The 23,380-nt window shown below is 48.3% G+C and overlaps 1 protein-coding gene across 8 annotated transcripts in view; it reads left to right on the top strand.

Annotated features, from left to right (window-relative positions):
- The first annotated feature begins 5,681 nt into the window (after positions 1 to 5,681).
- TRIM66 (tripartite motif containing 66) overlaps positions 5,682 to 23,380 on the top strand; it is a 43,033-nt gene continuing 25,334 nt past the window's right edge. For 3 of the 8 annotated variants that reach the window (XM_055142374.1, XM_055142373.1, XM_055142372.1), the window contains exons 1-10: positions 6,425 to 6,495; positions 6,718 to 6,752; positions 13,798 to 13,898; positions 15,230 to 15,377; positions 16,318 to 16,450; positions 16,774 to 16,890; positions 18,249 to 18,363; positions 18,850 to 18,996; positions 20,470 to 20,587; positions 21,695 to 22,599. In XM_055142374.1, the coding sequence (XP_054998349.1) occupies positions 13,890 to 13,898; positions 15,230 to 15,377; positions 16,318 to 16,450; positions 16,774 to 16,890; positions 18,249 to 18,363; positions 18,850 to 18,996; positions 20,470 to 20,587; positions 21,695 to 22,599 (1,692 nt within the window). In that variant the 5' untranslated portion in view covers positions 6,425 to 6,495; positions 6,718 to 6,752; positions 13,798 to 13,889. Of the gene's footprint in view, positions 5,783 to 6,161; positions 6,496 to 6,717; positions 6,753 to 13,797; positions 13,899 to 15,229; positions 15,378 to 16,317; positions 16,451 to 16,773; positions 16,891 to 18,248; positions 18,364 to 18,849; positions 18,997 to 20,469; positions 20,588 to 21,694; positions 22,600 to 23,380 lie in introns of those variants that run through there. The other 5 variants (XM_055142369.1, XM_055142367.1, XM_055142371.1 and 2 more) reach the window with 3 other exon arrangements.

Below are 23,380 nucleotides of genomic sequence, written 5' to 3'. Positions count from 1 at the left end.
TTTTTTCTTTTGGGCGTCACACCCGGCAATGCTCAGGGGTTTCTCCCGGCTCTGCACTCATGAATTACTCCTGGCGGTGCTTGGGGGACCATAAGGGATTCTGGGAATCAAACCCATCAGCCACATGCAAGGCAAACGCCCTACCTGCTGTGGTATCACTCCAGCCCTGGCCTATGCCTTTCATCCCACAATACAGAACTTGACACAGGATAAAGGCATAAGTGAATTATTTACTGAGAGAATTCTTTAATTTAATTGATGAATCCAAAAACATCTTCCATGGTGTCTTGTCTGGAAGTTCTCCTTTACTTGTGATAGGTCCCTTTCCATTCTACAAGTTGGAAGTGCAAAACACATTTATCAAGCTCTCACCGATTGACAATGTCTAGCCACCACTGTACTGGATATTTACACCTGCATTGTCTTTTCCAAACCTCACAACAGCTGCAGAAGGGCAGGTATTATTCATGTTCTACCCAGGAAAAACTGGAAATTGTGATTATGTAAATTCAAAGGTCTAACAACTGCTTAAGAGTCAGATCAGGCCAAACAATTTCACCTGTCTTAAGATCTTTGCAGTAGCACCTTGCTTGGGGATGTGGGGGATCTATATTCAACTGAAGTCAAAGAATTGCTGGGGAGACTCCATGAAGAATCTCTAGTATGAGGCTTTGATTAATATAATCATTACCTAGTGGCAGCTCTTTCTAGCAACTCCATCATAGTAGTAGGAAAGGGACCTCCATAAGGTCTCAGGATTTGGAGTGCTGGCTGGGCACGGGCTTGGAAACCATAACAAGGGACCTAGTGTGCTGAGCAAGCACTCGGCAACTGAGACAGACAGCGGGAAGCCTGGAGCTCTGTGCAGAAAGGCTGGATATTGGAAATAAACTTACTCAACCAGGGGAAATAGCTCTTCTATGCCGCATGCTTTAAACCCTAATTAAAAAGTGATCTCAGGTCACATGCTCTTTTGGGGTGAGCCCAGGATGTTAAGTGATGATTCTGGCTCTGTGCTCAGAAGCTATTCCTGGCAGTAGTGTGTGTGGGGGGGGGGGTGGGGGGGGATTGTAACTTCTTTACGGTTTCTACAGCTCCTCAGGTCAAATTCTATCTGGAAAGTTGGCCTTTGAATCCCAATATGATTTAGGAGAAGGGAACATCTGACTTGTGGACCATAAAAGGCCCAAGAAATCAGGAAACCCATGGTCTGGATCTGTAACGTGACAGTGCCGACATGTCTGCTTTTCATCCGCTGCCCGCAGCCCGTCTGCCTGGATTGTATGGGCCCAGAATGATGTATAACCCAAATGCCCTTGGCAGAACAAAGGATCCCCATCCCGCTTTAAAGAAAGCTTTGAAGGGAGCAGGCGTGCCTGAATCTGTCATTTCCTATGTGCAGGATATCTGAAATTCTTAGGGCGCCTTGGTTCCAGCTGCTATTTTGGAGGGGAACGGCAATAAAGAGGCTATTTCCTTCCTTATGTATGTAAAAGGAACATTATTCTTTCTCTTCCACCCTACTAGAAGACAAATCCTGATTGGGAGCCCTCGATTCTGTGACCTAATCCCAGAATCTACTTGCTGGTCCTCTCATCAGTGTAGGCGCTGTCCTGGCTATCTGTAGTCTGAGGTTGGGTCTGGAAGCCCCAGGTCTTGGCCCTCAGCCCCCAATGTGGTCTCTCACACTCACTGTGTGTGTGTGTGTGTGTGTGTGTGTGTGTGTGTGTTTACTGGGTCTTCTCTGAATTTTAGGCCTGGACTTGAATGGAAGAGCTCTAAGAATACCAAAGACCTGCCCTAGCTTCGTGTCTCATGAAGCATATGCCACCCCTGTATACTACAAATGCTGAAAGGGAGAGCAATCTGTCCCTCTGTGGGCAGACCTAGGGGGCTTTGGGAAGACCCAAAGAGAGGGGACTGATGCAAGATGCTACAACCTCCGAGTCAGAGAGGGAAATGACTCTTAATGAGCAGCTCAGCTGGAGGGGCTTAATGACCTGCGGTGAGAGTGGGAGGCCCTGGCCTGCACCTCAGCTCCTGAAGTCTGGTAGGAGAGGGGATTGCGACGGACGGGTTTTTGGCACCAAGTGTTATGTCCAACCTGCGGGGTCTTTGGTGGGCAGTGACCCAAGTCCCTGAGGAAGATGCTGAGCTGGCCTGAGCTGGGTCTGCAGCAGGTGCAGAAGCTCGGGCTCCGGAGCCCTATCAGCAGGATGGTTTTATACTTCAAGAACAGTTTCCTCACCTTAATTGGCTCTCTGGGGCCCTGGAGTAGCACTGGCACCTCAGAACAGTGCTGTTACTGGGAAGCAATTCCCTTGGCGGTAGGAAGGAGGCAGGCGGTGTTTAGGGGAGTGGGGGGGGGGTGTGGGGGATGTGCTTGCTGTTTGGAAAGAAACAGGTAGAACAGATTGGCAGAGAGAGAGAGAGACAGAGAGAGGGAGAGGGAGAGAGAGAGAGAAAGAGAGAGAGCTGTGATGGATAGCCGGGGTCTTGGAGGGGCCTCCTGTCTGCTGGAACTCTCATTCAAGTGGGATCTGTCTGTTGTGGAGATCAGAGAGTAGAAGAGACATCCCCTCTAACCTCTTGCTGTAGAAATGGGGCTTTACCTTAGAAGACCAGAAAGGGCTAGAAACCTGCCGAGTGTCACATAATTGGTCACCAACAGGGTCAGAAAAAGAATTTAGCTCCCTTGCCTGTGAATCCAGAACTTGCCTGTGCTTGAAGGCCAGCAGGAATTGTAAAACTCCCATGGCTTGCTGCCCCGAGGTCCCTCTGTCTCTGCTCAGCCCGGCTAGAAATGGGGACAGTGGCTTTGCCTGGACTATCTGGATTGGCTCTCGAAATTTGAAGAGTAAAGAGGCAAGGCAGCAAGGACTCATCCTCCCTGTTCCCTGTACATTTCACTTTAGGTATTTTCTGACAGAAAACTTGTTTTGAGCCAGTTTGTTTCTGGGAGCTTGGCTCTGGAGAGTGGGGATTATCTATCAACCTCTGCCGCTCTCAGGTCCAGATTCTGACTCTTGAGTGCGCTCAAGATCTGTTCCCATTCCTGTCCTGTAGGCCCTGTGCCACCTCCCCTGACTCCCTGGTTGACCTCACTACTCTATTGCTGCTGAGAATTATGCTTGCAAAGCCTCTTACTTCAACCCTGATCACACTCTCCTTTTCAGGGCCTGAATTTATAGCCTCCTAAAGGTCCCCCACTACAGGGGCTGCTGAGACAGTAAAGTGGGTAAAGTGCTTGCCTTGCACATGGCTGACCCAGGTTTAATCCCCAGCATCCTATATGACCCCCTGATCACCACCAGGAGTAATTCCTGAGTGCAGAGCCAGGAGTAATTTCTGAGCGCTGCTGGGTGTGGTCCCCAAACAAAAACTAAATCTCCAAATACTTATAGTTCAGAATAGGAATTTCACAAGGCCTCCACAGCTCTCCCCAGTTTGGTTCATTTCAGAGTCTCATCTCCTGTCATTTCCCCCCTTCCAGGTGCTTGGCTTACCAAGTTTTTCTCCAAAACTGTATCATCTCTCCAAAATTTTATTACCTAAAACCCCCTGTTAAGATGGTCTCTCTTCCTGAAATGCCCTGTGCCTATTAGGAATATCTGACCCCCTACTAAAGATCCAGTTCAAATAAATTCCAGTTATTAAGACTGCGTTTGGACTTATCAGCATAGGGTTTGGCACTTGAGACCAAAAGCGTTCAAGGAGGGGGGGGGGGTCATCAGATTTTTTTTTTCCTGGAAAGGGCTTTTGAGTAAATATTTTTGGCTTTGACTATTGTGTAAGCTCTGCCACAGCGACTCAACTCTGCCATCACAGCAGAAAAGCCGCCATGGACAATCTGATTTCTTTTCTTCATTGTTGGGAGTTTATACCTAGCGGTGCTGGAGACTACTAGGGCCATGTCCAGGAGTGCTGGACCAGAGCGTGCAGAGTCAGGGACTGAAGCCAGGATGTCTCACGTGAAAGGTGTGCTCTACTGCTTGAGCCATGTCTCCACAGACAATGGAAACAAATGGGTATATCTGTAGTCTGAAAAACCTTTGCTCACAAAAGCAGGGAGACTGTACTTTCCAGGCACATTTTTGAGGCTCTATCTAGAGTGATTAGCAGAGCCTGGCAAGCTACCCGTGGCATACTCAATATGCCAAAAACAGTGACAACGATGGTCCTTATTACCCTGATCCTGGCAGAGCTCCTAATATGCCATCGGGCTACACTAGTACTCGACAGGGACGAATGGAGATGTTACTGGCACCTGCTCGAGCAAATCGATGAACAACGAGATGACAGTGACAGTGATCTAGAGAAATTGGGTGCATCTGAACCTGTAAAAGGAAGGACATCAAGCAGGACGAGTACCATAGGAGCTGGTAGGGCCAGAAAGATAGAGAAGGAGTAAATCTCAGAAATAAGAGTTGGGATGAGGCACATGGTGAAGACAAAAGAACTGGAGAGAAATTTTTCAAGAGATTGCTTGAAGGAGAGAAGTAGGACAGGTAGAAAATTTAGGGCCCAATTGCAAAGGGCCTTAACAAAATACTATTATGTAGACTCTAGGGAGTCATGGAAAGTGTTGGGGGCAATGAAACACAGTTATGTGTTTTTATTTTTTTAAGTTTATTTATTTTGATTTTGGTCCCATGCCTAACAATGCTCAGGGATTTCTCCTGGCTCTGCACTCAGGAATTACTCCTGGCATTGTTCAGGGGGTTATGGGATACTGGGGATCGAACCTGGATTGACCATATGCAAGGCCAGTGTTCTACCTGCTGTACTATCACTCCACCCTCTCAGTTTTATATTTTTAAATAATTCTAGCTCAATTAGAAGAATGATTGGCAGAGGCAGAACTGGATGTAACAAGTCCTTCGTAGACTATGGCAGTGGTCCAGATCATTGGTCCTCAAACCAGTGCTGCGTTATGTCTAAGGATTATTTAAGAAACTTGCTAAAAATGCAGATTTCAGATCTACCGCCTAAAGGTTGCATTAGGGAGAGTTGGGATTTTTGACAGATCCGTCAGATTTGGGAATCATTGGTTCAGGTTTTATCCTAAGCGTCTCTGGATGTCAGAGAAAACAGAACATATGTCAGGTGGGACTGAGCACTGCCCTTTGTCTCTTCCTGTCACCTGTCTTTCTTCAGAGGATCACCGTGTCTGGCGCCTTTTCCTTCACGCGCCCCTACTACTTCTGACACCCAAGTTTGGTCCTACTGTCTTGAAACAACTCTTCTGCCCCTGGTATTTGCATTTCTACCCTCATTGAGGGCTCCGTTAAGGAGGAACTGGACAAGCCTCTGCTCGGGGCTCCGTCTCCAGAGTCTTGTCGGGCTCCCTTTGCTTTTAGGATGAAGGTTAGGCTCCTTAGCTTAGCACTCAGGGCCCCAGGGGAGCTTGTGCCTGCCAGTCTTCCCCAGCTCCGTCTCGGCTGCTCCCTCTCTGTGCTTTTGCTCTGTGCGTTTGTAGTTGTGCGCTGCTCTGTGCTCTGAGAGACTTGCCCCATCTGATCGTCTTTCCTCCAACGTGCCCTAGTTTTCCTCACCCCTCCCCTCAGCGCCCCCCCCTTCTCCCTGCTTGTCTGTGACTGTTATCTCCCTGGGAGATATAGAGTTAGCTGCCAGGGGACCCCTCTCAGAACCTTTGTGCATCATAAATGTGTGTCTTCTCTCTCTGAAGTCCTAATCCTCTGCTGGTGACGGACAATTGGTCACTATGGCAACTGGCTGTGACGTCACAGGATAAGGACTTCAGGTGAAGTGGCAGGAGCAGGTGAGTGTGTAGGAGACAGATTTTAATGTCTGCCGAAGCCCCCACCCCCTCCCCCACATACTCGCTCCCTCGGTCCCCGGGGCATGGAGGGCTATCTCGGGCTCCTGCTGATTTTTAAAGCGATGCGGTGAGAGTGTGTGCCTGGCAGCTGCGTGCTGCAGCAGTGTGGGGCTGACAGAGTGTGTCAACTTGAGCTCTGGCTGTGCAGGCACCGCTGCTGCGTGAGCCTGTTATTCCATTCTGGATTGCTATTTTGATACCCAGATTGCATCATTCTTCCTACGTATAAACAGGGGGTCCCCAGGGCCCTGCAGCTACTCACTTCTCCACCAACACTGTTGTTGTGATGAGCTCTATTTAAATGAGCTGCCGGATCGGGGCAGGTTCCAGCCACACATGAGCACTGTCATTTTGGGGAACATGGAGGGCTGAAGGATTTTTGGATCGAGTCCTAAAAGGCAGAGAGTGATGGCCTCCCGAGCTGTGCAGAGGGCGGCAGAGCTAGTTCCTGAAAGTTGAAAATCTCGTTTTCTTCCTCCTGAGCTGCTGTTCCAAGGCACCCAGAGGATTAGGAAGGAGATGCAGCTAGGAAGAGAGTCGCCTCTTTGAGGTCTCCCCTCTTGCTGTTCAGTTTGGGAAAACTGCTGCAGAGCCTTCGAGATAAACAGGAACAGGAGGAGTCATCCAAGCCCTTTCTTGCAAGAGCGTCTCAGGTGAGCTGGAGAAATGCAGCCCTGGCTGAGGATGCAGCAGAGAAGGGAGGAAAGGCTCCAGGCTGTTCCTCAGACCCGACCCAGGACCCAGCTCCCCGAGGCATAGGCCCCGTAGCCCGGCTGGCTGCTGCATGTGGGGTGGGTGTTTCTGGGTGCTGGGTAAGCACCGTCCTCGGGGACCTGTGGTGGTCTCACCTGTCGCTCTTCTGACTTCTCTCCCAGGTGTTGCTCTAACCTCAGGGCATCAGGGGTCACAGGTAAGCCTGCTGGCAGCCAGGGCAGGAGCATCTGTCCTTTTAGGCTCCAACACTGCCTTTGCTAGCTAGGGAGGCATCTGGGGAGTGGGTGCAATGTGTTTCTGGTGCAGGTGGTGCGGCTCTGAACTCCAGGCTAGAGGAAGGTTTCAGGGGTATGTGTGGTGGTGGCGGTGGGGGGGGGGTCTTCGCTGATGCCAGTACTGGGGAGCTGCCCTAAGCTGGGAGGGGAGGAGCAGGGAGTGAGATGGCCAGCCTGCCCAAGGATGCTGCTAGAGTTTTTTTCCTCCTTGTAGTGACTGACAGGCAGATGGATGTAGGACTTCTGACTTTGTGCAGCAATAATCAGGGACTGCTCTATGGTGCTAAGTGCCATCTGTATTTTTACAAGGGTGCTGTGATTTTTAGCTAACCCTCTACGTTGTCCTCTGGATCTCTCAGTCACCAGCTGTATGGTGAGAGAATTAGCTAGGTGAACTGCTGAAAAAGCTAGGTCTGCAAGCTGAGGCTGTCCGGGTTTGGTTCTACAGGTGAGCGCCGGCAGGGGCGCGCCAGGCTGTTTTAGAGGATGCATGCCTGTTGGAGCCAGCACGGGGGCCCTGGGCCAGAACTATGGGAGGAAGGGCCCCTAAAGCCTGAGAATGTTGTTCAGGCCTGGTCTCAGGCTGCGGCGTGTCTACTCTTAGCTGGTGTGATGAGTGGACCCCCTTCTGACACCTCCTTTGGGTTTCTCTCTTGCGCCCAACCCCCTGGTGTCCAGTTTGCCTGCCTCTGCAGTTCATGCCTCATGCCCCCTCCTTGCTACCTGGGCTCAGCACACTTTCCACCCCCCTGCAGTGGTCATTGTGGAGCAGACCTCAGCCTGGACCCTAAGCCTGTTCCTGGGTCCTTTAGTGGAGTGGGGAGTCAGGAGAGGCAAACTGTGTCCTTCAACTCACTGTCACCCCCACCTCCATACCTGGGTGTCAGGAGACCGTTGTCTGCCAGGCATCTTTCTCTCTCAGGGAAGCAAATGGCTGGCATGTTGCATTTTACTTCACTTCTTGACATTGCTTTCGAGCTGAGCGAGCCTGTCCTTCTCATCTGTAGCAGTTAGGTTTACCTGTGGCAACAGGGACACTTGCTCTGAGGTGCAGGTCTCTAAACTTGGTTGTACACTGTAGCCACCTGGGTGTTATTGTTGTTTTTTAATTGCAGATTCCTCTCAGTTTCTATAATGCTCATTTAAATGGTACACAGTGTAGACTGGCCAGAAGCATGGTTGTAGGTGCTCTGTCTGGCTAGACATAGTCACCAAAGTTTGAGAAACACGGGACTATAGGTCAAAACTGTCCCCCACCACCCCCGCCCAAGTTAATTTTCTCCAGATAGAAAAATCTCTACTTCTTTCAAAATTCCCCTTTCTCAGATCTGGCAGCACAGATGGGACTGGCTCTCGCCACCTTCTGGATTCCCAGAACAGCCAACTTTGGTGATAGTTTGATCCCTAGTACGGAATATTTACTTATAATCACATCGTTGAGTGAATCAAAATAAAATGCACTTGTTCTGGAGGATTGAATGAGGGAGGAACATTGCCGAGGAGGCAGGGCTGGGTGCCGGAGGCTGGTAGATGGTGGTGTTTGACAGAGTTCTGCTTTGGACCAACTTTGACGGTGATTGGCTGCGGCCACAGTCACTCCAGCCGGCACCCTGGGGACGGTGCCTAGTTGTTGGGGTGGTAAGAGGGTTAATCGAGCCAATTCATGTGAAGTGCCTGGTGCAGGAAGGGGACTGATGGTAAAAGAAAAATTTTCCCAGGAGAAAAAGTCTCCCAAGGAGTGGAAGTGCTGACTCTGTGACAGACAGCCTGACTAGCCCTGACTTTGAGAGCCGCTCTCCAAGGGCCCCCTGGTCCCAGGAGGCCCTCTGGTGTCTGTGCTTTCTCTCTGCTAGAAGCAACAACCCCAGCTCGCCGGCGGATGGTCCTGTGGTCTTTGGCCCCAGTTCTACATTTCTCAAAACTGGTGGCACCTATTGTGTTTGAAATACAGGTTTGAGGCTGTCGTTCAAATAATTCAAATAGAAAAAAAGCTTAAAATATTAATAATTTGTATACGGTATGGTTTAAATATGTATTCATTGATTAATGTTAAATATTAATAATGTTAATGTCTGTAGGTGTCTCCTCATTTTATATATACCCACAGCCCTCAGAATTTATGTTCTAGTTGCCTAACATAACTGATATCCACAATAAAAAAATGGGGCTTCTCTATCTTTAATAGGTGGGAGCAAGGGATTCTTGGGGGCCCAGCAATACTTGGCCCAGCCCACCCCAGCAGTGCTCAGAGTGCTGTGTGGTTCCAAGGGTCAAACTTAAGGCCTCGAGCATCCCATTATTCTATCTCCTGACCAGGAAATTATCTTTTTATTTAATTTAATGTAATTTTTTTTTTTTTTTTTTTTTTTTTTTGCTTTTTGGGTCACACCCAGCAATGCACAGGGTTTACTCCTGGCTCTACACTCAGGAATTACTCCTGACAGCCTGACAGTGCTGGGGGACTATATGGGATGCTGGGAACCGAACCTGGGTTGGCCATGTGCAAGGCAAACGCCCTACCCCCTGTGCTGTCACTCCAGCCCCTATTTAATGTTTTTGAATTTGGGGGCCACACCTAGTGATGTGCAGGGTTTACTTCTGGCTCGGTGGTCCCTCCTGGAGGTCCCTTCTGGAACCCTATGGGATGCTGGGGATCAAACTGATAATTAAATAAAGCTCAAGGCTGACACAGCTTGGTAGGGGTGAGGAACCTCCTCAGGGGAAGACAAGCAATTCTGGGCGAAGGTGTGTGGCACAGAGAGCACATGTCCCCTGTGTCCACTCAGGGCCTACAGCTGCCCTGGTGCCTGTTTGCACTGCAGCCACATGATTGCTCTCTACTGTCCCTCTTCAGACAGGCCGAGCTCTGAGACCCAGGGCTACCCCCAGCAACACGCCTGTCCTGAAACTTCCTGCTGAGAGGGAGAGCCAGGCTGCTGTTTGGCGTCTTTCCCTTTCTTCTTGCCTGGGAGGAGTGTTTTTAGAGGCTGACTGCAGTTGGCAGGGGCAGAGGCCAGCTGATCCTACTTCCAATTATTCCCAGTCCCCTCGTATTAAGCAGGTAGAAAGTAAGGTTCAGAGAAAGGGGGTGACTTAACCTAAGATTACACAGATAATTCCAGCACGGGGCCCGGATCTCACATCTCGCAGTCATGGTCTTTCTGAAGTACCACACCTCTGTTCTTGATTACACAGGATGCTTTGAACACCCTGGCCTGGCTTTTCCCCACATTCTGAACATTTCCATATGGCTTCTTACTACTTGCAGTGGCTACAAGTGCAAATTGCACACACAAAAATACCCAAACTGAAAATAATCACAATTGTCCAACCTGCTAAAAAGCCACATGCAAACTATATTTATTTTTGTCTGCAGACATGAACAGACGGTTAAGGTGCAATGGTATATTTTTTATACTAGAAAGATGCTATAGGAACCCAGAAGAGGGAATAATTAACTCACCCTGAGGGAAATCAGCCCGATTTCTCAAAGTGGAGCATTTGAACAGGTTTGAAGAGATGAATAGTTTACCTGTAAAGGAGGGATCAAGGAGAGGGAGTATTTTAGGGAGAGAAAATACTATTTTTACACACCCAGAGTTTTGCAAAGGCCTGGTATATTGGGGAGATAATAGTCATACTGGATGTTGACAAGGGCAGAAAGTGCAGAGAGCATGGTCGATAGAGAGAAAGGTGAGATGAGAGAGAAATGAAGCCAACTTAGACAGGTCTAAATGCCAAGCTGAGGATTCTGGCCTTTAAGGCCCAAATGGGTAGAGGCCTTGTCACATCTCTTCAGTAATTTCTCTTTCTATTCCTTCCGTTATGCGGATGAGGCTGCATTGCTGTGTTATTGTGTGAAAGTAATGTTTGGGCATCTGGCATAGGAGAGATGAACGCATTATGGAAACTTCAACAGTTACAGCAGCATTTATGTCCTGTGGGAGATGAAGAGGATCTCACCAGGGCGAGTCAACTAAAAAGGAGGGACAGTCACCTGTCCCTGGTACTCCTGGATGGTGCTGCCTGTGGAGAGGGAATACCTATGGCTTTTGTTCTTGACTGCTGGAGGAATATCTGAGATTTCGATTCAGTTCTGTCCCTGAAACCTGTGGCTATGTGAAGACTCGGGGGAAGAAGTATACTAACACTTATTTTGCACTTGTGGGTTTATATTTTTTTAACATTAACTTTGGCCGCACAATAAGCCACTTAGTAATTTAGTGGTTAAAGCAGCAGCCAAACTTTATTTAGTTTATGATGACTAGTTGTTAATTTGGTTTGGGAATCACTGCTTCAGTCCTGCTTTTGTGTGCTGGGCCGAGCTAATCTTGCTTGTTCTGCTTGCCTTGTATGCACAGCCCTGAGTCCATGGGGACTAACAGCTTTACACAGGCCTCCGGTTGGGTGTGTGACAGCTGAGGCTTCTTTCGAAAGTAGTCTCTCACCTGCCAGCAATCCCACCTGGAGTAGTTGACATCTTAGAGTGAGAGCAGGATCATGCAAAGTTATTTGAGGTCTAGAGTTAGAACTTGTTCATGGGAGCTTTGGCTGCTCAGTTTACCCACACAGGCGACGAGGACAGACTTGCCTCTAAAAGTGGAGAATTGACTCCACCTTTTTAGTTTGTTTTCTGGCCAAAGCCAGCAATGCATAGGGCTTGCTCCTGGCTCTCTGCTCAGGGATCATCCCTGGAGGTTTCACCAGGTCAAACCCAGATCAGCTTCATGCAAGACAAGTGCTCTACCTACTGTATTATCACGCTGGCCCTCAACTCTACTTTTCTTTTTCTTATTTGTTTTTAAAAAATTTGTTTTATTGGGGCTGGAGTGATAGCACAGCAGGTAGGTAGGGCATTTGCCTTGCATGTGGCCAACCCGGGTTCGATTCCTAGCATCCCGCATGGTCCCCTGAGCACCGCCAGGGGTACTTCCTGAGTGCAGAGCCAGGAGTGACCCCTGTGCATCGCTGGGTGTGACGTAAAAAGAAAAAAAAACAAAAAAACAAAAAAATTTGTTTTATTTAGGCACCCTAATTTATAAGGCTTTACTAGTAGCAGAGTTTCGGGTATTCAGTATATCAACTCCAAATCTACCGCCATATCAGCGTGCCTCCACCAGTGACCAAAGGTTTTCTTTTCCTCCCCATCCTGCCTCTTAGCAAACATTTGAAAAAACCAATTTTTTAAAAATAAAGTTTATCCTTTACCTTTCAAACAGGATTGCAAAGGCCTACAGACAGGGGAAGGATTTATGTCCTTTTCTTTCTAAGTCTATTTCTCAGGTTATCTGATTTTCATCAAAGAAAAGTGGTAATTGATACATGATAATTGCGATAATTTCTTTTGAATTGAAAGTCAACATTCATTCAGGGTCATGTACTCTCTTGAGTATTATTTCAGTTAATATTCCAGCATCTCCTTTTTTTTTTTTTAACAAATGAAGAAATTGGGGCAGGAGGAGTTAAGTGAGATGAAGGGACTTGCCCGAGGGTTCTGACTGGTAAACTTGGACTTAGATTTTGTCTGTTTGCAAATCCAGAGCAGGTGCCATTGTAGCGCGTTTCTGAACTGAGGTGAGGAAGACTGAAGTGGTCCTATGTGTTCACTGCCATTGCCAGTCTTTTTTCTAGGTCACCCTCATCCTTGGGCACAGATCTGGAGGCTCTTCTTGACCCTCTTGGGAGAGACCAAAGAGCCCAGTTGGTCCCCAGACATCAGTCTCATGCCTCTACTGCAGGAGCCCGCTGTGCTGTGATGTGTTGGAGATGGTTCCATTTCCTGGGAGAAAAATGTTCATGGGTGAAATATTCACACATGGGGCTGGTGAATCCCACATGGACTAGGTGAAGCCCCAGGGGTAGACTGATTGGTATTGATTGCACCAAGGGATACAGACCTTCTAGATGAGAGGCAAGTTTATTAAGGAATAAAATTATTTTCTTTTGCGGAGGCTTCCCAAACAGTATTAATATAGGAGGTCTGAGGGCCCCACCAGTAATTCCTGGACACCCCCTGGCCACCTGTGATTTATAAGGGCCTGATGCAAAGGCCTGATATGATGCTGCTCTGCCTCTGTGGTGTTGGGGGTAGCTGGGTCACCCTGGTGATGTGGGAGCCTCCAGGGCCACACCTGGTAATGACTAGGGGTTACCAGGCCGTACCTGGCCATGTTCAGAGGGCCAGTTTGAACAAATGCCCTGACCACTGTACTATCCCCTGGGCCTAAAAATCTCCCTTCTCTGGCAACTTTTATGGAAGCTTTTGCTTTGAGATCTTTAAAGTAATTTTCTGGGCTGGAGAGATACTATAGGAGGTAGGGCACTTGCCTTGCACACAGTGGGCCCTAGTTTGAATCCCTGGTACCACCTATGGTCCCTGAAAACACCATTAGGCGTGACCCCTGAGACCACATCTGGATGTGGCCCAAACTCCTTCCCACATAACATAATTTCCAATTCTAATTTAAGGCGATTACTAATTAAAATATTTCTGTGGTAATTGTTTTATTTGGGCAGCACTTCCAGCCATGTTTAAGGGGTGGCATATAATGCTGGGGATCAAACCTAAGACCTCCTATACAAGGCATGTGTTCTACTACTTGAGTCACGCCCCAGCCCTGTGTGGTAATCTCAATGGCTGGCTGGGGTCTGGGCTCAATCTACCCTCTGGAGCTTACCCAGCAATGGGAGATGGGATTTCATGGCTGTGAAATGAGGAGCGGGAACAGCAGGAAGATACTCAATTATCAGAGCCAGAGCAAGGCTGGCCCTTGCATAGTGTGTGAGAGGGAGAGACAGAGACAAGACCTTATTCTTGGTACCTGGATAGAAAGTGAAAGCTGTGACGTTTTGGCATGGGTGGTACTGGCACATACTTTGGGGCTGTGCATTAGAAAGCTTTGTAGAGTCTTAGAGTATTCAGTCTGCCATGCTGCCCTGACTACTCTTCTGTCTTTGTGTTTGTAGAGCTCATCTGTCCTGGATGTAATGGAGTATGCCTCACCAGAGATGTAACTGAACATTTTTTTCTACAGTGCTTTTCTACTGGGCAATCCGATATGGCCAGGGTAAGTTAGGACAAGCAAAGAACCAACTGATCCTTCAAAACTTGTTAAACTTAGGGCAGGAGAGATAGTACAGGCTTGCCTTGCATGTGGCTGATCTGGGTTCAATCCCTGGCATTACATATGGTAGCCCCTGAGCATCACCGATGTGTGAGTGCAGAACCAGGAGTGACCCTTGAGCATCATTGGGTGTGGCCCAAAAACCAAAATATAAAAATTGTTAAACTGTGGCTCTAAACATAAGTTTCTATTTCTATCATTCCTTATGAGATAATACTTTCATCAATTTTCTTGTAAATCTTCCATCCATCCATCCACCTACACATCCACCTACACATCCACCAATCCACCTATATTCTTGTCAGTACATTTTATTTGCTAATTTACTTAAATGGTCCTTAGTCTAGTATTTTTAAAAAATTTTTATTGAATAGTCTACTATTTTTTAATGCCTACTAAGTGCCAGGGCCTGTGCTGGGTACAAGGGAGACAGAGAGCCACCTTCTCTCTAGCCTCAAGGAATTCATAGTTGAATTAGTAAGACTTGGATTTCTCTTTTCTCATGCCCACGGTTGGTTTGTCAGATGGCAGTCTGAGGACAAAGCTGTCGGAATGTGAACTAGTCTGGTCGCCTGTTATTATTCAGGCATAGACAGATGAATTTTTCCCCTATCTCTTTACCGCCAGATGTTTTACATCAGCCCTGCAAAGTATTTGCTGACCAAATGAATTTCAACTAGGAAAGGATATGGCGTTCTTGGGCCTTGCAAGTCCTGGTGGTGGGAACATCTCCGAAAGTTGATCTGTGCTTGCTCTTTCCTGGATTCTGGGGTCACCTTCTGGGGATGACCTCTCTGCAGCCACACTGAACTTTCTATTTTGCTGTGATTTTCCAGTTTCCTCCCTCCTATCTCCTTGGTAGACTTTTATTTGTCATTTAATATCCACCTCCCCCCACCACACATGTTGCCTCTTTATGAAGCCTTTCCTGGAACCTCCTAGAGAGCTCCTGGAAACCCCCCTTTGCTTTCTTAGTACTTAGCATTCTTGCATCTGTTGGAATGTTCACCACTGGATATTCCTCTCCTCTAGCCTTGAGAGCTGATCCTCGTCCTCGTCTTATTCATGTAACATCCTCAGTGGTTTTAGCACAGAACTTATGTCCTTTTTACCACAAAGGGTGCTGTTTTGTGTGAGTTCCCCTACCTGCATCACTGCTAGAAGCCCCCCATAACTGTATTCCCAGAGAGTGGAGAAACAGCCTCGCAGGACCCCTACAGCACTCATAAAGAGGTAAGTCCCAAGGAGAATAATGTCCCACTCTCTGCTTCCAGAACTGCTCAGAGTGTAAGGAGAAGAGGGCGGCACACATCCTCTGTACCTACTGCAACCGCTGGCTGTGCAGCTCTTGCACCGAGGAGCACCGGCATGGCCCTTCCCCAGGAGGCCCCCTCTTTCCCCGCTCCCAGAAGGGATCTTCAGGTATCAACTCCCAACCCTTCCCGTCCCACCAGCTCACATGCTCCTACACAGTGCTGAACCCTACAGATCCCTGGAGAAGAGCTTTTGGACCTTGTTTTCCTGCGGGGCAGGGTAGTCTCATAACCTTAAACAAAGGAAGAAAGTTTCTTCCAGCCTAGAGTTCATGTTAGGCTCCCCGGTGATGGGGTGGGAGTGAGAGATGCTGCAGGGAATTACTGTTGGATTGACTTACTGTGCAAAGTCGGCTGAGTTCATCTCAAAGAGAGCAACCATGCCTCACTTAGAGCTAGTTGCTTGATTTAATTTAAGAAACTCGATTAGGGTTTTGCCCATTGGTAAATAAGAACCACCTATTTTATTTATTTTTTGTGACTCTGGAGACCAGGTCCGTGGCCCCTGTGCATGCAAGTCAAGTAGTCTATCGCGGTATCGCATCCCAATACCCCTCCCCCAATTTGTTTCAAATGAAAATTCTTTCTGAAAGTATTTTCCCAATGTCCTGGACCATGGGAAGAGGGAGTTTTCTTTGGTCAGCCCCACAGGAGCTAGATACCAGAATCCATATGCTCTAGTCTGGATCTCGGCGAGTTTGAGTAGCTGGTCTCAGGTGCGTTTTAACAGAATCCTGGTTAATGAAGCATTTAAGTCTGAAACTGACAGGAGTCATTCTGTAGGAGATCCTTGTGCAGCAGTAGCAAGTTATTCCTCAGCCTCTGGCACATGGGACACCTTGGACTTGACATTTGGTGGTTCTGGCATGTGGGCAAGCTGGAGCCTGCATAGGGGGTCTTTTCTGCTTGCACTAAGGCCTACAGGCCTTGCCTTTTTTCCAAGCCTGTGTCTGCCTCCTCCCACTGAGAGCTGAGGGCTGAGGGTTGCTCCGTTGAGCTTAAGCTCTTCCTGGGCAAAAGAAACCCACTTTCTCCATCTTCTCTGGCAGGAGTGAATGGTGGTGCTGGGGACTATGCCTTGTACTGTCCTCTACACACTCAGGAAGTGCTCAAACTTTTCTGCGAGACCTGTGACGTGCTCACGTGCCATAGCTGCCTCATGGTGGAACATAAAGAACACAGGTTGGATAATTGGCTACCCAAAGAGGGCTTTGCGGGGCGGGGGGGGGGGGGGACGACTCCAGACTCCCTACTTAAGAGCATTCAGGGAAATCAAAATCCGCTCTGTGGCTAAGCCGGCCTGTAGACCCTGGGCTGAAGTATTAGTGGTATTTCGGACTTCTCTGGAGAAGGCCTGAAGGACCAAGCCTGCAGTATTTGACTCTCCCTCAATATAATTCCAGCTTTCTTGTGGCCTGGCTGACACGGTGCACTGTGAGGATTCTTGCTTGGCTGTCATGCTCAGTGTCAGCCCTCCTCATCCTTCTCTCTGCCTCTTCCTCTAGGTGTAGACATCTTGAAGAAGTTTTGCAAAATCAGAGGATGCTTCTGGAAAGTGTGACTACACAGGTGGCACATAAGAAATCCAGTCTGCAGACATCCGCTAAGCAAATTGAGGACAGGTAACACAGATGAGGCCCCTGTCATCACTGAACATAGCCATTTCCCTCCCATCCTGGGTCTCAGTGTGTCTGAAGAGGAGGGGTAGACATTGGCACATGTCCCAGAAAACTTATATCCTGGTTTTAGAGGCCTCAGAGTTAGTGTGAGTCTGGGTCATAGTAGATGCCTTCTGAAAGTGCTCATGAAGTAGTCAGAGGTAGGTGCTTGAAGAATAAGGCCACAGAGCAGATACAGGGAGTAGTACGTTGCTTATCATGAGGGTGCAACAAATTGTGGTAGTCTGCTCTGTATTTGCCCCCCATGAGGGCTCTGGACAATCAGTACATCAAAATTCTCTCCATTCCCAAGCCCTGGGCTGCAGCTTATCACTGTTTCTCCTGTGGGGTTTCCCAGTGTCATTTGTGTTTGTCTATAAGTGACATGCAATTATTGGCATTTTGTGTTAAGGATTCATAGAGTTAGTCATGCGGGTGGCTTTGGGTTGGATACCATATGTTCATTAGTTTATCCATTTTTATAGTTCTTTGAGTTGGGGATTATCTGTATTATGAGGAGACAGGTTCAGTGAGTTTGGGTGACGTGTCTGAGATCACATAGCTAATTAATGACTGAACTAGGAGTAGAAGTTATGTTTGTGTATCAAAGCTCATTCTTTTTTTTTTGAAACATCTTTACTGATTTGTAATTTACATAGCATTAAATTCATTTTTTATTTTATGGTTCCAGGGATTAAGCACCAGGTCTCTTATATGCAAGACAAGAGCTCTACCACTGACAGTTTGACCTTAGACTGTCTTTGAAAAATGTATAATTCATTTGTTTTTAGCAAATTATAGAAGTTATACAAACATTATATCACTGTCTCTTATTAGGATATTTCATGACCACAGAAAGAAACCCCTCTTCTTATTATCAGACACTTCCCATCCCCTTGGTACATTCTGTACCCTTGGCTAGTACATTTTATGTCTCTATACATGTTCTTTTTACCAGATGACACTAAATGTTAAGTGCGGCATCCTTATATTAAGATAACAGATCATGAAATTATACCTAGATTCACTTTTTGTCCTACCACTAGTGCCGGATGAGTTAGTGAGCTGTTGGATTCACCTGTGTGGATACTTGAGTTTACTTAGGAAAAATCAAGTTGGATTTTGGGCTTGTGGCTCATTCGATCTAGTGGTCTGGGTTGTATTAGGGTGGAGTGTCAGATGAAGGATCTCCTTTGTTTGTATTTGGTGTCTATTGAACTCTAAACTCAATTGTCTTCCTTCTGTTGAGGCACTTTGTTCTTGCAGACTTGGAAGAAAGGGCTCACCATCCTCTATTCTTTTCTTTTCAATTTTTTAAACAGGATTTTTGAGGTGAAGCATCAGCACAGGAAGGTGGAAAACCAGATCAAAATGGCCAAAATGGTTCTGATGAATGAGCTAAACAAACAGGCCAATGGGCTGATAGAGGAGCTGGAGGTAATGGTTCACCTGGATGGGTTCTGGACTCGCCTGGTTAGAAACCAGGCACACGGGAAACTGGTTTCAGGATTTAATGTGCAGTTCCATTAGCTCTTGACTGATCCCTGTTCCTTAGATCCCTGTTCTAGTCACTTTGGGAGGGTGGCTTCTCCAGGGCTGGCAAATTGGTGCTAGCTCCCATCAGTGCTGTGGCTCAAAGTTCCACTGTTGTCCTGGATCATGCAGTCTGAATGCTTTGGGGCAGTTGCATGTCCAAGTGATATAAATAAACATTCATTCATTTCCCCACTCCTAAAATACATCGATCCACCTTTTCTCCTGCCTTCAGCCCTGTTCTGCAGTCCTCCTTGTAGGACTGCTTGTTCAGTTTATTTTCTCCGGCACTCACACTGATGCACACAGGCCACCAGACTTGCCAAAAGAATGGATTGTGTCCAGGAGCAGAATCAGGGACTCACTTGTTCCCACTTTCGTCGTACCCAGGGCATTACAAACGAGAGAAAGCGGAAACTGGAGCAGCAGTTACAGAGTATCATGGTTCTCAACCGGCAGTTCGAGCATGTGCAGAATTTCATCAACTGGGCTGTCTGCAGCAAAACCAGCATCCCCTTTCTTTTCAGCAAAGAGCTGGTAAGAAGGATTCCCAGTCCTCACGCACAGCCTTAGAGTTCATAAGTGAATGCCATCTTTTACAAAACCCCACAGTGCATAGGACCCACGAGCTGAAATGACAAACTCTGTAGTTCTTGGATTAGGTCATAGTTTTTCAGATGGTTATTCTGGGCACAACCAGGGGTGTGTTTTGCATCCCACAGAAGGTTGTTTGTGTTTAAATAGGGGATGCAGAGGAAAGAAGGAGCTGAAGAAAGGAGTTAAAGTGATGGACCTCTGGGGAAGCTGATGCCCAGGAGGCGAGCAATTTGAAAGAAATGGAAGGTTTTGATATTTGGATATGTGGAATTCTAAAAGGAAAAATCCACTATCTGTTTTTAATAGAAGAGCCAGGGTGTCAGAAGAAAAGCCGGGGCTGGAGACAGAGGTGTGAAATCACTGCAGTTCAAGTGGTACCATCTTGGAAGAGCGAATGAAGGATGAAGAGAAGAACAGGTTGAGAAAACAGGGAAACACCATTGTTTACAATTGAGATAGTGGAAGGGGATGTGTGAAGGGGAGTGGAACCACGATCCATGATCAGAAATCAAAACAGAAGGAGGAGCCTTGCTCAGAAGCCCGCAGAAAATCATCCGCTAAGATTTTAAGTGGGGGATGCTATTGTTGCTACATAGGTGAGAGAGGATGAGTAATGATGTGAAGTTTGGAGATCTAGAGATCAGTAAGCTGTCCCTGGGGATCTCTTGAAAGAAATCCTAGAAAGGTAGAAGGTTCAAACACTTGACTCAGGCAACTAAGGATGGGGATTGAGGAAGGAGAGGCAGAAACGAGAAGAAGGAAAACAAAGAGGTAGCTTAGAAATTAAAAACCGGAACTGAGGGATAATATTTTGGGGGTGAGATGAGGATTGAGCCTGAAACCTCACATATATGAAAAAGCATGCATTTCACCACTGAGCTACATTCATGACCTTTTTTAAAAATATTAAATAGGGGCTGGAGCGATAGCATGGTGGGTAGGGCGTTTGCCTTGCACGAGGCTGACCCAGGTTCGGAATCCCAGCATCCCATATGGTCCCCTGAGCACTGCCAGGGGTAATTCCTGAGTGCAGAGCCAGGAGTAAACCCCTGAGCATCGCCGGGTGTGACCCAAAAAGCAAAAAAAAAAAAAATTAAATAATAGAAAACATTAGCACACATTTATTTTGGAGAAGAGTGATAGCAGAGATAGACTTGTACATTTGAGAACTGAAAGAGATAAGAATGTAGAGGTTCCAAAAGGTTTCAAAAATAAAAAGGTGGGGAGAAAATATCAGTGTGGTGTAACAGAAGGGAGAGGATGTAAAAATACTAAACGCTTAAGGGAGAGTACAGGGTGAGGTGTGTGTGTGTTAAAGAGCCATGTGCAGAATTCCGGCAAGAGAGGTGAGGGGGGGAGGGTTGACACTCAGGCTAAGAAGTTCAAAGAAATGACCCTTAGTCCTCTTGTCAGATTGTTTTTCAGATGCAGCGATTGTTAGAGACAAATTGTAACACAGATCCTGGCTCCCCCTGGAGTATCAGATTCACCTGGGAACCGAACTTTTGGACCAAGCAGCTGGCTTCCCTCGGTGAGCTGGGGCCCACATGGGGCCGGGGGTGGGGCTTTTGAACTGCTGAGCAAATGCAGAGCATCTGTTCCACGTACTGGGTTAGTTGACATGCGCGAGAAGGTTCTCCCTCAGACTGCAGGTGTCATTAAAACTCATGGCTGTTTCTGCCTTGGCCTAGGAATGTATCTTATTGAATGCTTTGTTTATTTTTTAAACTTGATAGAATGGTGAATAGCTTTAGGTCTGTTCCGTCTCCCACTCCCCTCTCATTTAATTCGGAGACCTTGAGTGGGCCTCTGCTCTGGGTATTTCAGGTATGTGAGTAAAACATACCTCCTGCCCTCAGGGAGCTTCATGTTCTTCTAAGGCAGCCTCAGCAAAACAGAGAGCTGTGGGCTGGAAAGCTAGTACAGTGGGTTAAATGCTCACCTTGCACGTGTCCAACCTGGATTCAATCCCCAGCACCCTCGAGCCTACCAAGAGTGATCCCTGAGCACAGAGCCAGGAGTAAACCCTGAGCACAGCTAGGTGTGGCCCCAAACCCAGAACAACCCCAAACAAATAAAAAAATCCCCTGGTGAACTGCAGGAACCTAGGGGCTGGGAGACAGAGCGGCACTAGTGATCATCTCCTAGATAAGGCCCAGAGCTCCAACCAGGGCTGACGTTGCCACTGACTGGCCTCTCCCCTACTTTTTTCTCACTTGCCCAACTCAGTTTCCAGGACTCCGTTTGGAGACGTGCTTATTTTCCTGGGATGTTTCTTCTTTGCTGCACTGCCTCTCTCCATTGTCCCCAGAGTTCAGCTTCATTTCTCATTCCGAGTCTCTATTCGACTCTGTTTGAGAAGCAATGGGGGCTCTTTGAGGGACCCCTGGGCTTACCTACCGGGGCATATAGAATCAGAACACACACTTTCTGGTTAGGATCCCTAAAGCTCCCAAGCCCCTGGAATATGTCCCTCGGAGGATCCAGTATGAGAAAACTGAGTCTTGGAGACCAGGGGTCGAATTTCTTGCACCTGCATCCTGCATGGATTTGTTGATTGATGTTCTTGGGTCCCAAGAGCAGGGGGCAGGACAACTACAGATTCCCCTTGGAAATGCTCTCTCTTCTGAATTTCCAGGCTGCATAACCACTGAAGGTGGCCAGCTGTCCCGGGCCGAAACTCCTGCTTATGGCGCCCTCCAGGGACCGTCATCGTTCTACCAAAGCCACCAGTCTTCAGTGACCCAGCAAGAGACTCTTAGCCACCCCTCTCACAAGTTCCAGTCGTCTGTGCTGTGCTCCTCTTCTGTCTGCTGTTCTCACTGCTCCCCAGTCTCACCCTCCCTCAAAGGCCCGATACCCCCACCCAGCATGCACCCCACCCACGGCTTCCGGCAACCCTCCGAGATGGTGCCCCCCCACATGGGGCCGCTGCAGTGCTCCAGCCTGATGCCCAGGGAGAAGGAGCTGGTCTGCAATCCCCACCCGCCCAAGCTGCTGCAGCCCTGGCTGGAAACCCAGCCCGCTGCGGAGCCAGAGAGCACCACCCAGAGACTGGGGCAGCCACTGAGCTCCCAACCCGTGTGTGTCGTGCCCCCGCAGGATGTGCAGCCAGGCGCCCACGCCCCGCCCCCCGTGCAGGCCCCCTCCATCCAGGTGCAGTTCGGCCACCACCAGAAGCTGAAGCTCAGCCACTTTCAGCAGCAGCCACCGCAGCCGCCACCCCCGCCACCACCTCTGCCGCCGCCACCCCAGCAGCAGCCCCCCCCAACTCTACCTCCGTCTCAGCACCTGGCTTCCAGCCAGCACGAGAGCCCCCCTGGACCTGCCTGCTCCCAGAATGTGGACTTGATGCACCACAAGTTTGAACTGGAGGAGATGCAGAAGGACTTGGAGCTTCTCCTGCAGGCCCAGCAGCCCAGCCTGCAGCTGAGCCAGACCAAGTCCCCTCAGCATCTGCAGCAGACCATCGTGGGCCAGATCAACTACATTGTCAGGCAGCCAGCACCTGTCCAGTCCCAGAGCCAGGAGGACACTGTGCAGGTGAGCCTCAGGCTGGCGTGGGACGCATTCTCCTGTCCTAGGGTCACTCAGGGACCAGGGGCACAGACACAGGCATCACGGGAGCACAGTTTCTTCCTCTTTGAAATGGTCTGGAGGTGGACCCTGGGCTCCACTGGGGCCCATGGTTGGAAAGCTTCAGAGCACAGAGTGCCGAGCCCCAACTTGTATCCAGGCTCAGTGCTCTCCAGAGTGACCCACCTTTGTCCTTTTGGGGGGACAAAGGGCATTCTCCATGAATGGAGCTTTCTGAGCTGGGCTAGACTCCTACCTGGACCATGAGGAAGGGAGTCTATCACTGGCCTTTGTAACCTCTCCACTTGCCCTGCTGAATCTTTCGAATCCCAAGATGGGGGTGGGCATTTAGGAGAAGAGCAGTGTTAGAGGGCAGCATCTTTTTTTTTTTTTTCATTTTGGGTCACACCAGTGATGCACAGGGGTTACTCCTGGCTCACACACTCAGAAATTACTCCTGGCCGTGCTCGGGGGACCATATGGGATGCTGGGAATTGAACCCAGGTTGGCAGCGTGCAAAGGCAAATGCCCTACCCACTGTGCTATGGCTCCAGCCCCCGGGGCAGCATCTTGTAATACTACATATATAAGCTTGAATGAAGCTTATTTCAAGCTGTAAGTTAGGCCTATCGTATATATACACACACATTTTATCCTCTCAATGGTATGCTAGAGAGGCATTACCATCAGTGCAAAGGTGTAGAAAGAAGGGATCAGAAGGTGCAAGCAGTGTGCCTAGAGATCACAG

This window comes from Sorex araneus, chromosome 6 (genome assembly GCF_027595985.1).
Source record: "Sorex araneus isolate mSorAra2 chromosome 6, mSorAra2.pri, whole genome shotgun sequence".
NCBI classification, from domain to species: domain Eukaryota; kingdom Metazoa; phylum Chordata; class Mammalia; order Eulipotyphla; family Soricidae; genus Sorex; species Sorex araneus.
Note: the sequence above shows the minus strand (reverse complement) of the source record. Positions and strands in the feature narration are given on the sequence as shown.